General features: G+C 65.3%; 1 protein-coding gene across 3 annotated transcripts; it reads right to left on the bottom strand.

Annotated features, from left to right (window-relative positions):
* Positions 1 to 13158, bottom strand: SYT3 (synaptotagmin 3). Of its 3 annotated transcripts, none has more exons than XM_038381741.2 (10): positions 13011 to 13158; positions 9246 to 9686; positions 8464 to 8630; positions 7016 to 7397; positions 6223 to 6775; positions 3490 to 3610; positions 3093 to 3264; positions 2014 to 2143; positions 1520 to 1628; positions 1 to 1150 (listed from the first exon to the last, which is right to left on the bottom strand). In XM_038381741.2, exons 3-9 carry the CDS (start codon positions 8615 to 8617, stop codon positions 1545 to 1547), a joined length of 1596 nt encoding a protein of 531 aa, XP_038237669.1. In that variant the 5' UTR covers positions 8618 to 8630; positions 9246 to 9686; positions 13011 to 13158; the 3' UTR covers positions 1 to 1150; positions 1520 to 1544. The 3 variants fall into 3 exon arrangements, with proteins under 3 accessions (XP_038237669.1, XP_038237667.1, XP_043357047.1); XM_038381739.1 differs by having other exon boundaries at positions 8464 to 8634; positions 13011 to 13142; XM_043501112.1 differs by lacking the exon at positions 13011 to 13158 and adding an exon at positions 12099 to 12240.
* Positions 13159 to 15292: the final 2134 nt, after the last annotated feature.

The following is a 15292-nucleotide window of genomic DNA, read 5'->3' as shown; positions in this document are numbered from 1 at the left end:
CTCACCAGATTTATTGTTAAGGTCACATTAGCAGCAGCTCCGAGTTCCCGTGACGCTATTGCAGAATGTTATGGCCAGAACCCTGCCTGCTCCCCCTCCCCGCCCCCCACCCAGCACGCTAGGAGCCCTGCCCCGGGGGTGGGGGGCGGGCAGGGGTCTATGGCTTTTCCAGAGGTGTTTTCACTTGGTCAGGTAGGCCTGGGGGGGGGCGGGTTGGTTTCTTTCCCCCTCATACACTTAAAAACAAAGACCCAGGGTGGATCATCGGGGGACGGACGGACAGAGAAACGCAGACAGACAAAGGTACAGACATGCGTAGGGGGCGGGGGGGGGAGACAGACAGGAACTGGATGTCTGGGTTCTCCGAGATGGATTCCCCGGACCCCACCGTCCCTACGCTCTTGGGGGGGGGGCATCCGGACGCCTGGGTTCTTCTCCCCCCACACACACACCCACACACCACGGCTGCGGGGCGGGTGTGTGGAAATCATGTTCATGCAAATCACCAAGAAACAAGTTGGGGGGGGAGACATGTTCCCCCCACCAAGTCCAGATCAAGCATGAAGTCCCCTGGGGGTGGTCATGACCCCCATTTCAGTCAGGGGAAGCCAGGTGCTTTGAGGGTCACTGCAAATAGCTCTGCCCCCCCAGATGAGTCAGTCATTGGGGGGTGATGCAGCCCCCGCACAGTGCAGGGGTCTCTTCTCAGCACTGGGGGGCGGGCAGCAGGAACCAACGGTCGGGGCGGGGGGACGCAGGGGTGTGGAATGAACCAGCCAAGAGATCCTTCCTCTTCAGGATGAGATGCAGATCCCCGGACACCTGGGTTCACAGTGCGTGGGTGCAGCTAAAGCCAGGCAACCTGCCCCCGCCATGAGGGGCGGGGGTGTGGCAGCCCCCCACCCCCTACAACATGCAAGTCACTGAGTAGAGGGGGGCTCCCAGCCTGTGGTCTCCCACCCCAAACACACACAAATCAGCTCCAGGGAGGGAGAGGCATTTGGAGACAGCTCGGTCCTGGCTTCTCCTATGGCTTAGAGAAAAAATGACACCCCCATCCCCACGGCCCCCCCAACACACACAGAACTCCTGACGGCGCCTCCCCCTGGACACGGAGAACAGCGCAGAACCAGGGACACCAGCCACGATCCTGGGGGGGGAGAGAGAATCCACTCACCTCTGCCGGTGCCCCTCACTCCCGACCCACAGCCCCCTGCTGGTGCCCCTCACTCCCAACCCGCAATCCCCTGCTAGCCCTGACCCCCGCCCCCAGCCCTGCTGGTGCCCCTCACTCCCAACCCGCAATCCCCTGCTAGCCCTGACCCCCGCCCCCAGCCCTGCTGGTGCCCCTCACTCCTGACCTGCAGCCCCCTGCTAGCCCAACCCTGAACCCCCCCCAGCTCTGCCGGTGCCCCTCACTCCTGACCTGCAGCCCCCTGCTAGCCCAGCCCTGGGGCCCCCCCAGACCTGCCGGTGCCCCTCACTCCCGACCTGCAGCCCCCGGTGCCTAAATACTCACGGCCCCTGGGGGTCCCGGCGGGGGGCTAATCCGAGGGGACACTCTCCACTACGATGCTGGGCTTGTCGCGCTGGGCACTCTTGGAGATGTAGCTGTTCAGGGTTTTCTCCTGGAAAGGGGAGCAGTGGGGTCAGAGATGACACCAGCCCCCCAGCCCCTTCTCCCAACCCCCCTCCAGACCTCCACAGCACAACCCCCCACCATGTCCTTCCCTGTCCCCTTCCCCATAGTACACGCCTGCCCATCCACATCCCCTCTGCCCCACAGGTGACCCCTCCCTGACCCCAAAGCCTGCCCCCTCCCAACACCCTCCAACCCATCTCCCCTGCACCCCCAGGGCCACCCCATGTAGCATGACCCCCCATGTGCCCCCAAATGCCCATGCCCCATGGCAAGGAACCCCTCGATGCACCTGCCAGGCCACATCCCACAGCATGCTCCCTGCAACTCATCTCCCCAACCCCCCAGCATGACCCCACTCCCCGCCCCATTACCTCCACCAGCTGGTGCCAGTGCTCGATGGGTTTGCGGGGGTTGGCCAACATCTCGGCCCAGTGCTCCCGGCCCGGCCCCTCGGCGTCGCTCCCCACCCGGCACATCCCGATCACCTCATTGTGCCCGATGCTGGGGGAGAAACAGACCAATCGATGCTGGACCCTGCCCTGCCCATGGGGACCCAGAGGCGGGGAGAGAACCCAAACGTCCTGGCTCCCAGCCCCCCTTATCTAACCCACTAGCCCGTGACAAAGTGGGACTGTTCTTGATGTTTCCTCTGAATACTGTGGGGGTGCCTCAGTTTCCCCTGTGCAGTTCTTGGGTGTCTAGCGGGTGGGATAGGGATGTGTGATCATTGCAGAGCCCTAGAGGGCAGGTGTGGGCAGGGGTCTGGACACAGAGAAGGGCCGACACCCTGTTTCCTGGCAGCTGATGGCCTGGGCCCTTCCCCCCTGCAAGGTGAGAGCTAAAGGGTTGGAGAACAAAGGAATCAGGTGGCCTCCTGGCCCGGGAAAGGGACAAAGGCCAGAGGAGGGGGGCTGGGGAGAGTTTCAGTTTGGGGCTGGCTGGGGACATGGAGTGAAGTGCAGACGGGGTTGTCTGGCTCCCTGCCCCCCAGAATGGACCCAGCTGAGGGGTCCTGTTCTCTGCACCTACAAGTTCTGGTTTAGACCATGTTCCTGTCGTCTAATAAACCTTCTGTGTTACTGGGCTGAGAGTCACGTCTGACTGCGGAGTTGGGGGGCAGGACCCTCTGGACCCCCCAGGACCCCGCCTGGGCGGACTGGTTGTGGGACGCGCCCGGAGGGGCAGAGGATGCTGAATGCTCCGGGGTCAGCCCCAGGAAGGGGGCAGCCGGGTGAGCTGTGTGTCCTGCAGACAGGCTGCTCCCGGAGAGGAGACTCCCCAGAGTCCTGCCTGGCTTCATAGGGAGCAGATCCAGAGCATCGCCCGGGGACTCTGTGACATCGGCTCCCAGCCCCCTGCTCTAACCCACTAGCCCCCACTCCCCATTCACAGAGCCGGGAGGTGGAACCCAGGCGTCCTGCCCCCCCGTGCGCCGAGTGGCCGTGCTCACCAATCGTAGTCCATGACAGTGATGGTGAGGCTGACATGCTCGGTGCTCTCGTGTGGGATGTCGAAGACGAGGGCCTCGTTGTAGCTGGGGTTCAGGGTGTTCTTCTTGATGGACGTCTTGCGTTTCTTCAGCCGCCGCCCCTCGCACATGAGCGAGGCCTTGACGTAGGGGTCTGGGGGGGGGTGTTATCAGATATGGGTCGAATGGGGGGGGTTTCCCCAGCTCCACATCTCCCAGTGCCAGCAGCCCCCCTCCCCGGCCACCCCTTCGGTGCCTCCCCCAATCCAGCAGCGTCCCCAGCTCCCACCCCCTATAGCACCCACAGCCACCCATCCCAGCCCCCCACCCCTCTGGCACAGCCTGCCCCCCCCCCAATGCAGACCCCTCAGTCCCTGACCTGAGAAGCCAGTCAGGTCCATGGCTTTGAGGTTGGAGGCCCGGATGATGGTCACAGTCAGGCGGCCAGCGGTGGGCAGGTAACAGAGGGAGAAATTCACCTCCCCCAGGTCGGCCTTCTCCTGCAGGGAGGGGGGGGGGTGAGTGACCCCGCGCGCCGGCAGCCTGAATATTTCATGCCCCTTTACCAGGCTGCAGCGACTTCCTGCCCATGAATATTAATGCCCGCCTGGCCCCTGGCGCCCGGCCACCACCGGCCCCCGGGAACTGGCTGAGGAGAGCGAGAGGCAGACAAGAGACGGGCCAGATTTCCTGAGTCACTGCTGACCCCATTGCGGTGCCCCTCACTCCCGACCCACAGCCCCCTGCTCGCCCGGCCCTGCCCCCCCCAGCCCTGCTGGTGCACCTCACTCCTGACCCGCAGCCCCCTGCTAGCCCAGCCCTGGGCTCCCCCCGGCCCTGCTGGTGCCCCTCACTCCCAACCTGCAGCCCCCCTGCCGGGAGTGGGGCAGGGATGCAGTAGCAGGCAGTCTCCCCTTACCTTCTGCACTGGCTCCGACCCCCGGTGCAGCGCTAGGGGGCACTCTGCTGCAGGGAGTGGGGGGCACAGTAAGGGGTGCTGCCCCAGTGGGGGGGGGGGTTGTGGGGCCAGGGCTGCAGGGAGCAGGACCAGGGACTGTCTGGGGCTGGTTCCCAGTTCCCCCCTCTTCGGATGCTGAGGCTGGAGCTACAGCAGCAGGTGGATTTCCTGGTGGGGAGGGCGTGGGGGAGGTGGGAGGGGGCGCAGCTCCCACTGCCCCCCACCCCCACCCCAGGGACCGACAGAGCACCATGGGGGAGGGGCAGGGCACACACACACCCAGACCTGGTCCTTACCCTCCCCCGCCCTTTCCCTCACCTGAAAATCAGCTGACTTCCCGCAGCTCAAACCCCAAACCGCCTCCAATTGATGCCAACACCAGAGCCGGAGCCAGCGTGATGGGACAATAATAAAGGCAGGGCAGGGCTGGGGGGGGGCCCAGGGCTCGGCTAGCAGGGGGCTGCGGGTCGGGAGTGAGGGGCACCGGCAGGGCTGGGGGGGGCCCAGGGCCGGGCTAGCAGGGGGCTGCGGGTCGGGAGTGAGGGGCACCAGCAGGGCTCGGGGGGGGGGGGCCCAGGGCTCGGCTAGCAGGGGGCTGCGGGTCGGGAGTGAGGGGCACCAGCAGGGCTGGGGGGGGCCCAGGGCCGGGCTAGCAGGGGGCTGCGGGTCGGGAGTGAGGGGCACCAGCAGGGCTGGGGGGGGGCCCAGGGCTCGGCTAGAAGGGGGCTGCGGGTTGGGAGTGAGGGGCACCAGCAGGGCTCGGGGGGGGGCCCAGGGCTCGGCTAGCAGGGGGCTGCGGGTCGGGAGTGAGGGGCACCAGCAGGGCTGGGGGGGGGGCCCAGGGCTCGGCTAGAAGGGGGCTGCGGGTTGGGAGTGAGGGGCACCAGCAGGGCTCGGGGGGGGGGGCCCAGGGCTCGGCTAGCAGGGGGCTGCGGGTCGGGAGTGAGGGGCACCAGCAGGGCTGGGGGGGGCCCAGGGCTCGGCTAGAAGGGGGCTGCGGGTTGGGAGTGAGGGGCACCAGCAGGGCTGGGGGGGGGGCCCAGGGCTCGGCTAGCAGGGGGCTGCGGGTCGGGAGTGAGGGGCACCAGCAGGGCTGGGGGGGGGGCCCAGGGCTCGGCTAGAAGGGGGCTGCGGGTTGGGAGTGAGGGGCACCAGCAGGGCTCGGGGGGGGGGCCCAGGGCTCGGCTAGCAGGGGGCTGCGGGTCGGGAGTGAGGGGCACCAGCAGGGCTCGGGGGGGGGGGGGGGGGGGCCAGGGCTCGGCTAGCAGGGGGCTGCGGGTCGGGAGTGAGGGGCAGCATCCGGGCTGGGCGGGGGAGGGGAGCACACCTACCTGGCTGCTCTAATTACCCATCAGTTTCATAAACAACAAATTCAGCTAAAATATTCAAAAACACCCCAGCTGGAAATCCAGGCAGAATTGGGTCGAAGCCACCAGGAGCTGGAGGGAGGGGAAGGAGTGGGTACTGGAGGGGAATGGCAGGGTCCAGGGGGAAGCCAGGTGGGGGGGCTGTTAGATACCACGGCTCTCGCCAAGCTGGGACCCTGCCCCACACTCGAGGCCGCATCCTACCCCTGGATTGGGATCACCCCACATTATCCCCCTCCCCAGATTGCATCTCTCACTCCCTGGACTGAGACCCATCCCGTCTCCCTGGGGTCTCACCACGCTGGCCCCCCAGACAAGCTACCTTCTCCCACTCTGGCATCTCCAGCAGGATGGCTGGGTGCGGGTACTGGGAGCAGGGCTGGGCTGGGGAGTGGGCTTGGGTTGAGGGGCTGGAATGGAAGGTGGATCGAGTTGGTGGGTCTGGACCGGGGAGATGGATCGAGTTGAATGGAGTTATGTTGAGTTGTGTTGAGTTGTTTTGAGCGTTGAACGTTGGGTTTGAGTTGAACTGAGTTGACACGGGGTTGGGGTTGAGTTGGGTCAGTCTGGGCTGGATTGAGATGAGTTGAGGTTGAATTTGGATTGGGTTGAGTTAAGGTTGACTTGCATTGAGCAGGGTTGGGTTTGCATTGGGTTAAATTTGGGTTGGGGTGAAGAGATGAGCTGAATTGAGACAGAGAGGGGCTGAGCTGACGATTGTGCCAGCCTCCCGTCCCGCTCACACCTCCCACAACCCTCCCCTGCCATCCCCCATGGTCTCACTCACCGAGCTGCCCTCCAGAATATCCCTCCAGATGGGTGTCTCCTCATCCCGCTCTGCCATCTCCAGCAAGTTGTCCAGCACCACCTGCCCGATGAGGTCGTGGCGGGAGAAGCGGTCAAAGTCGTAGATGCTGAAGTGCAGCTTGCGTCCCGGCAGCTCGGCGAAGGGGACGTTGAAGTTGAAAGTCTCGTTGAAGACGGGGTTGAGCGTCTTGCGGTGCACCTTGGTCTGGAACTTCTTCTTGCGGTCGGGCAGCAGGTACATCTTGACGTAGGGGTCGGAGAAGCCGTTGGCGTCCTTGGCCGGCAGGTCCAGCGCCCGCAGGATCTTCACCACCAGCTGCTCTGAGGCGTAAGCGTAGCGCAGGGCGAAGCTGATGCGTCCGCAGGGAGGACCCTCCGCCTTACGGTGCTCCACCTCGCCCGCCCGCTGCTTGTACAGCTCCGGCTTGATCTGACCGATGCTGGTGGCCTGCTCCGGCTTGTCCTCCCCGCCGTGGCCGACCACCTCCGGGCTGGACAGCTGCTGGGTCACGGGGCGCGGCAGGGTGTTGTACCTGCGAGGGGGCGGGAGTTGGGAGGGGCGCACTGAGACATGGGGTGCCCCCCAACCCACCTGTGGCAGGAGCTATGGGGCTGGGAGCGGGGGGAAGCTCCCCCCCGAATGCGCTCCCCTTGTGAAACCCCAGGTACTCCCCCTGCCCCCCTGAGACACATCCCCCCTTTGGTTCCCCCTCCCATGCCAGGTACGCTCCTGCTGCCCCCTAGTGGGAGGCAAGGGCGGCCCTGGGCCTCACCTGGGGGTGGGCGCCAAGGTGGCCACCTGCTGGTGGGAGTGCGCATTGGGCAGGCCGCTGCCCTCCTTGGGGCCCACCTGCCCCTCCACCGGCAGGTCGGGCGAGGTCTGGCTCAGCTTGAGGGTGGCCTCAGGGTAGGAGTCCATGTCGAGGTAGGAGCGTTCGGGCATCTCGGGGCCCAGCTCCACGCGCTCCACCAGCAGGTCGCCGAAGGGCGAGTGGTGCAGGTGGCCGTGGAGGCCCTGGTCCTTGCGCGGCGCGGGCGAGGCCCCCTTGTCCCGCCAGGGGACCCAGCAGAGCTTCCAGGAGACGAAGAGCGAGACCCCCAGCAGCACAATGCCGCAGAAGGTGACGATGACGGACAGCAGGCTGACGGAGATGTCTGTGCGGGGCAGAGGCTGTGAGCGGCGGGAGGGGACACGGGAGAGGCAGGCTGGAGACCCCGTCCTCCCATCGGTACCCCAGCCCCCTGGGCACGAAGAGAGGGCCGCGCCCCCACTCCCAGTATCCCACTGCCGCCACCTGGAACGTCGACATGACCACGTGTCCCCCCCAGACTCCATCACCGCCTGAAAGGTGGACACGACCACATCCCCCCATAATATCCTGTCACCGCCTGGAATGTCGACATGACCTTGTCCCCCCACAATACCCCATCACCGCCTGAAACATCAACATGACCACGTCCCCCCACAATACCCCATCACCGCCTGAAACATCAACATGACCACGTCCCCCCACAATACCCCATCACCGCCTGAAACATCAACATGACCACGTCCCCCCACAATACCCCATCACCGCCTGAAACATCGACATGACCACGTCCCCCCACAATACCCCATCACCGCCTGAAACATCGACATGACCACATCCCCCCACAATACCCCATCACCGCCTGAAACATCGACATGACCTCGTCCCCCCACAATACCCCATCACCGCCTGAAACATTGACATGACCTCGTCCCCCCACAATACCCCATCACCGCCTGAAACATCGACATGACCACGTCCCCCCACAATACCCCATCACCGCCTGAAACATCGACATGACCTCGTCCCCCCACAATACCCCATCACCGCTTGAAATGTAGACATGACCGCGTCCTCCTGTAATATTCCGTCACCGCTTGGAAAGTCAACATAACCACGTCCCACCACAATACCCCATCACCGCCTGTAATGTCAACATTACCACGTCGCCGCACAATACCCCATCACCGCCTGAAATGTAGACATGATCACGTCCCCCCGTAATATCCCATCACCGCCTGAAATGTCGACATGACCACGTCCCCCCACAATACCCCAACTGCCCCAAAACATCGACGTGAACAGGACCCTCACACCTTCCCAGCCCCCACCGAATGTAGACATAACCCTGCCCCCCCCGCAACCTGCCAGCCCCCCCGGGACCCGCCCACAGGCCGAGTCCGGCTCCTTACCCGAGTCAGTGGGCGGGGGGTGCCCCCGGTTCCGCAGCAGGTCGGTGAACTCCAGGCATTTCTCGTGTTGCTCCAGCGCCCGCAGAGAGAAGCAGAGCTCCTTGAGCAGGGTGAGCGCACCACGGCACACGTCCTCCTCGTAGTCACCTGACATGGCGCCGCACCATCTGCCTACCGCAGGGAGAGCCCGTGAGCTGCCCCCCGGGCGGCCCAGCCAGCATCGCTCCCGACAGCCAGCCCAGCCGAGACACAGGGCGAGCCCCAGGGGGGGCACACCCACACCGATGGGAACATTTGCACGCCCATGCCCACACAAACCCACGTGCATTTGCACACCCATGTCCATGAAGACATGTGCACACCCAAAAGCATGCACATTTGCATATCCATACTCAAACATGTGCATTTGCACACCCATGCCCACACAAACTCATGTGGATTTGCACACCTGTGCCCACACAGACACATGTGCATTTCCACACCCATCCACACAAACACCTGTTCACAAGTTTCCACCCACAGGGCCATCCAGTCTCACACACGCCTGCACTTGCACACCCTCCTACAGTCTGAAGCAGCCACACCCACGTGCAAAGCCTTGTGCACTGACACACGGCTTAGGCTCCGCCGCTCGCTGCCGCACACCGGCCGTGGACCCACATTCAGGCAGAGCCAGGAGGGCAGGCTCCCCTGCGCCCACAGACTGGCACATGCGCCCTCGTGCACACCCAGCAGCACTCCCCTCCCTGTGCCCCTCCAGGCCAGGTCCCCTCCTCACTGACCTGCTCAGCAGCCTCCGTCTCCTGCCGGCTCGGGTTGCAGGTGGGGTGGCTGGTTCTGCCGGACCCGGATGCAGGGTGCCAGCCCGGTGGGAGGGTGGGGTGGGGGCTCAGTTCCAGTTCTGGGGAGTCTGTGCTGGTCGGGGACAGGCGCCCAGGTCTCCCATGCTGGACGCTGCCAAGGCCATGTGGCAGGGGGGACAGGCCCTTGAGGGTGCCCCCTCCAGGCGGCTCCAGGATCAGTGGTAGAGACCAGCCACAACCATGCTCCACGGGAGGTGGGGGGGGGCTCACAGGGCCTGGGGTTCAGGAGTCCAGCTGGGAAATCGGGGGCCGGGCATTTCCATGTGGGGGTGGGGGATGTGGCTCAGAGATTCTTCTCCTGGGGAGGGGTGTTGATTGGAGCCTTGGTATGGGGGAAGGTTGCCCCAGATTCACATGAACCTGTGTGTGGGGGGTGGGAGATCATTAGATGGAGGCATCTGCACCCCATCCCCCAAGCCCCATCCCTGCCCACCCCCATCGCCAGACCCCAGCCTTCCCACCTCTTCTTCCAGCCCCATAACTCCATCCCCCCCCTCCTTCCCACCCATATCCCCTCTGCCCCATCCATAGTCCCACCCCCTCCCACCTATTCACCCCCCCCACTTCATCTCTGCTCAGCCCTGGAGACCCTCCCGTCCCCAGAGCCCAAGGTCACCCAGGGTTGGAGAGAGGAGCTGGGAGCCAGGAATCCTGGGTTCTCTCCCCGGCTCTGGGAGGGGAGTGGGGTTTGAGGGGCTAGAGCCGGGGGGGGGCTGGGAGCCAGGAATCCTGGGTTCTCTCCTGACTCGTGCTGTCGGGGGCTGGGCACTGTCTCTGTCTCCCCCAGGGGGCTGGGGGGGAAGGGGGTTGGGGGGGGGAGGGGGCGTACTTCTGCTTCCAGCCACAGCAGCCTGGCCCAGAGCCGCGCGGTGCCAGCGTAGGTGTCGCCGCTGCCACCACATTCGGCTCCCCTCAGCCTCTCGCCTGCCCTGAATACCCAAGCGCCAGGCCAGATTCCTCCCCCCACCCATCATCGCCCACTCCCCCCACCTCCCTAGCCAGCCTGCGCGCCCTCCCAGGGCACAGAAGGGCCTTGGCCCAGAGCATGGGAGGTGAGGCAGGGCAGAGCTGGGGGGGCTTGGGTTAAGGGCCAGTCGGGGGGGAGTAGGGATCAATGCGGGGGGCCCTGGCCAGGCCGAGTCCTCGTCTTTCCCCTGAGGCCAGGCCAGGCAGCTGCTCCTTGTCACATCGCTCTGGGGCCACTCCTACCTGCCAGCGCACACGGCTTGGCCACGCTCCCACACGCATGTGCCGAGACAGGCCGGGAAATGTGAAACGCCCCCCCACACACACACCCCTTCGGGGCACATGCTTGTGCGAACCGGGCCGAGAAGGGGGGGGCGCCCATGCATGAACCGAGAGCCGGCTCGCGAACGCCCCGGGCCCACCCCGGGCTGGGATTTCTCCGCTCCTGCTCCCCCCGTCAGTCCCATGGCTTCAGTTGCTGCTCCCCCGCACGGTGAGTCACCAGTGCCGTACGGGGGGGGCACGGCCAGGGAAACCCCCGTAGACAGACGCAGGCAGTCAGAGCAAAGCACAGAGACACCCCCCTCCACCACCACTCACAGCATCCCGCCCGGGGGTCGGGGTAGAATTAAGGCTGCTGCTGATTGGCCCAGGGGGCAGCGTGGGGGGCACAGAGGGGCAGGGGTGTGTGGGGAGCAGGCCGTGAAGGCAGCTCTGTGCTCGGACCCCCCACTTGCAGCCAGGGATAGGACCCAGGGAGTCCCAGCTCCCCCCAGCCCCGGCTCCAGTAACCGGAGCTGCCCGCGGGGCACATCCAGCCATGCCCGGTCGATATGTCGCTTGGTGCTGCCAGGATCCCGCCTCCCCCCCATACACACACCGCAGGGAGAGCCTCCAGGGGCTCAGCGGTTTGGTGGGGGGGCTGCTTCCCAGCGTTCAGGCCTGAGAGGTTCATAGATGAGGAAGCTGGTGAAAGGCAGCCAGGCCTGGTCGTGGATGGAGTGGCCGGACTCCTGGGTTCTCTCCCCAGCTCCAGGAGGGGAGTGGGGTCTGGTGGGTTGAGGGGGGTATTGGGAGCCAGGACACCTCCCAGTCTCTCTCCCATCCCACTCCCCTCCGGGAGCCAAGACACCTGAGTTATCTCCCTGGTACCCAGAGGGGAGTGGGAACTAGTGGGTTAGAGCAGGGAGGGGGCTGGGAGCCAGGACACCTGCGTTCTCTCCCTGGCACTGGGAGGGGAGTGGGGACTAGTGAGGGGGGATCTGGGAGCCAGAATACCTGGGTTCTCTCCCTGACACTGGGAGGGGAGGGGAGGGGAGGCTAATGGTTAGAGCGGGGGGGTGTACCACTGTCTCTCGAACCCCCAGACCCTGCCCTATGTCCCCACCCCGTCCCAGTACTGAACCATCCTTGGCCTGGCAAGTCCCCAGCCCCAGCTCCATGAACAGGCCTTGATCCCCCCACAGCAGAGACCTGGCATGCTGCTGTGGAGTCCAGCACCCTCCTGCCATGTCCCCCGTGACCACACCTGCCCCCACACACCGGTGTGTCATCCACTATCTCTGCCACACACCCCAGTCAGCCCCAAGGGGGGTTTCTCTTGCAGGGAACCCCAGAGTGTGAGCAGCTGGGGGCATTGCACACTCACCCCCTCTCTCTCGCACACCGGCACAGTATCATGCCTGCCCGGTCTCGCTCTCTCTGTCACACACCCAGCATGAACCACACTGTTGTCACACACATAGTCTTTGTCTCATGTGCAGCCAGCCGGAGCAGCGCTGGTGTCGCACACTCACGCACACTCACCGGGGTGCTCGCACACTCACGTCCGGGGCTGGCTCCAGTTTTGCTCCTAATCACATTAGCGTTGTGTTGGCACAACAGCCACCAGGAGGCTGCTCCCTTGTCTGAGAAACACCCCCCCACCCCGACAGGCGACTGCCTCCTAATTACACCCTGCGCTGAGGGGTGAGAGAAGGGGAACCCCCCTGCATGCAGCTGCGTGGGAGCGGCTCCCGCTGCCCCCACTTCTGTACATCTGCCCCTCCCAGGGGCCAGGAGACCTGAGCCCCCCCTCAGCATTCCCTTCCCCCCAACTCCCTCCCCCCATTCCTGGAGACAAGCGGGAGCACACTGGGGACTAGGAGACCCTGCATCCCCCTCCCACACATTCCCCGCGTCCTCCCTGACCCCCCCGCCAACCTGCAGACCCACCAGACCCCAGCACCCACTGCCCCTGGGTTAGAGAACCTACAGGCCCCCCATCACACCACTCCTATCCGCTAGAGACCCTGCACCCCCCAGCCCCCACCTCAATGCATCCCCTTCTGCACCCCCAAATCCACCCCTCCCTGCACCCTAGCCCTCCTCAATGCACCCCCAAATCCTTCCCTCCCTGCACCCCATCTCTCTCTGCCAACCCAGCTCCTCCCTCAGCCCCCTCCTGCACCCCATCTTCCCCCTCCGTGCACCCCAGATCCCCCCTCCATGCACCCCCAAATCCTCCCGGCACTCCAAGCTCCCCCCTCAATGCCCCTCAAATCCTCCCCTCCCTGGACCCCATCTCTCTCTGCCAACCCAGTTCCCCCCTCAGCCCCCATCCCTGCGCCCCATGCTCCCCCTCCTCCCCCCTTGCACCCCAAGTCCCCGCGTGTCCCCGGGCTGGATTCCCCACCCCCACCTCCTGGGCTGTGCGGTGCGGTGCGGTCCGGTCCCTACCTGCCGGGGCCGCCAGCCCCGCCGACCGACCCGAGCCGGCTGCGCGGGGACGATGCGCCTCCGCCCGCCTCCCCCGCGCCTGGGAGCGCAGCAGAACCGAGCAGGTGCCGGGTCCCCCCGCAAGGCCCGCGCCGGCCGCCAGGGGGAGTCCGCGCCCGGCCGGAGACGCCAAGAAGGGGGCGGGGAGCTGCGGGGCCCGTTCACCCCAGCCGGGGGGGCGGGGGAGGGGGGGCAGAGGGGAATAGCTGGGGGGAGGAGAGGGGTCCCCGTGTACCCAGCCCCCCTGCACCCCATCCCTGAGGATCATGTCGCAGCACCAGGCGAGGGGTCCCCGTGTACCCAGCCCCCCTGCACCCCACCCCAGAGGTGGCTGCATGCTGGGCAAAGGTGCCACAGCGGGGGCGGGGGGGATCCTGGCAAGGCTTGGGGAGAGCATCCAGGTCACTCTTACATGCACATGCGTGTGCCGCGCTTGTGCGTCCCTTGCCTCTGGCACACACACCCCAGGGGGACCCACCCATCGCTCTCTCTGAGCCACCGGAGCACGATGCAAAATCCCTAGCGCTCCTCAATGCACCCAACAGGCCTGGGCAGCTTGACACACGGGTTCACTGCAGCAGGCTGGCAGCTAGGGGGTGGGGCCATAGGCCTTGCTCGTGTGACTGAGGGGCTGTGGGGGCCACATCTGACAGGCTGGGCCCTGAAGCCAGGGAGGGGGGGCAATTAGGGCTAAAGGGAACCTCGTGCACACACAATCACACCCACCCTCACACACTTGTGTGTTGCACGGCTGAGGATTCAGGACAGCGTGCATGGAGTGTGTACACCCATGCCCGCACTGCTACACACCCTTGGGTGCAGCTCCAAAAGGCAGGGGGGAGGGAGGGAGGGAGGGAGCTTGGGGGCCACCCTCCAGGCCAAAGCAGGACCTGGGGCAGTCCAGGAAGCTGGATGTGGGGGGAGCCAGACCGGCTGGGTGGTAGGGGATCTGACCTTGGCAGGGGCACAGGGTGGGGGCTTTACAAACAGGCAGGGGGAGGGTGCTAAAGGAATGAGCTGAGAGGAGGGTCCCCCAAAGGGGGGGACGGGATGGGGACTTGGCCACAGGAACCAGGAGGTGAGCATGCAAGTGATGGTGAACAACACACGTGTGTGAGGTGGCCGTGTGGCTCCGGCAGAGTGGGGGCCCATCTCTGTCTCGGTGCCAGACGCTGATGCCAAGCGACAGCCGGGCCTGAAGGGCCAGTCGCAATGAGAAAGAGCAATTACCCAGATCTGGGGCTCGGGGGGTGATCGGGTCGGGGGGGGGCAGGGACTGGCTGAGCGCAAGCTGAGCTCCAACCCAACAGCCAGGACCAGACAGATCAAACCACCCCAAGTCAGACAGAGGACCCAGGAGTCCTGGCTCCCTGCCCTGTCCCCCTCTAACCCAGTAGACCCTAGTCACCCCTCCTAGAGCCAGGGAGAGAACCCAGGAGTCCTGGCTCCCAGCCCCTCCTGTTCTAACCCACTACCCCCCTCCCCTCCCTAGGCTGGGGATAGAACCCAGGAGTCCTGGCTCCCAGCCCCCCCCCCCCACTCCCCTCCCAGAGCCAGGGACAGAACCCAGGAGTCCTGGCTCATAGCCACACCCCTCTGCTCTAAACCACTAGCCCCCACTCTGCTCCAGCAACCGGGAAGAGAACCCAGGCATCCTGGCTCCCAGCCCCGCCCCCACTAGTCCCAGCTTTCCTGTGCCCACCCCACCCCAACCCCACTCCCAATTCAGCCCCAGATCCTCCAGGAAGATTGGCAGCGGGGGGTGAGGACCGGCCATCTCCATGGAAACAGTCTCCATGGCAATGGGCCTATTCAGCATCTTTCCCCATGCTGCACCAGGGCCAGCGGATGGCGGGGACGGGCAGGAGCAGGGTCAAGGGTGGGGGGGCAGGGCAGTGGGGGTGGTTGGACAGGTGTAGGGAAGGTCAGGAGAGTTTGAGGGCCCAGGGGTAGGAGGTGGGGGGCAGCAGGAAGCTCTCACCTGGCTGGGGGGAGTTCAATTCTCAATGTACCCCTCCCCCCAGGTTCCTGCCACTCCCACCCCCTCCAGGTCCCTGTCTGGATCACACCCCCACCCCCACTTCCTTGCCCGCACCCCACCCCAGATGTGGACGCAGCGTCTTGGCTCCGATTCCTGAAGATACATTAACGGGGTCCCAGACGCCCCATGTCCCCGGCACCCAGCCAGATGGGCCATTTAATTAAAAGCAGACAGCAGCGCAGAGCCCAGGGCTGCCAGGGAG

Source organism: Dermochelys coriacea, chromosome 23, assembly GCF_009764565.3.
Source record: "Dermochelys coriacea isolate rDerCor1 chromosome 23, rDerCor1.pri.v4, whole genome shotgun sequence".
NCBI classification, from domain to species: Eukaryota; Metazoa; Chordata; order Testudines; family Dermochelyidae; genus Dermochelys; species Dermochelys coriacea.
The sequence above is the reverse complement of the archived record's forward strand: the minus strand, read 5'-3'. Positions and strand labels throughout refer to the sequence as shown.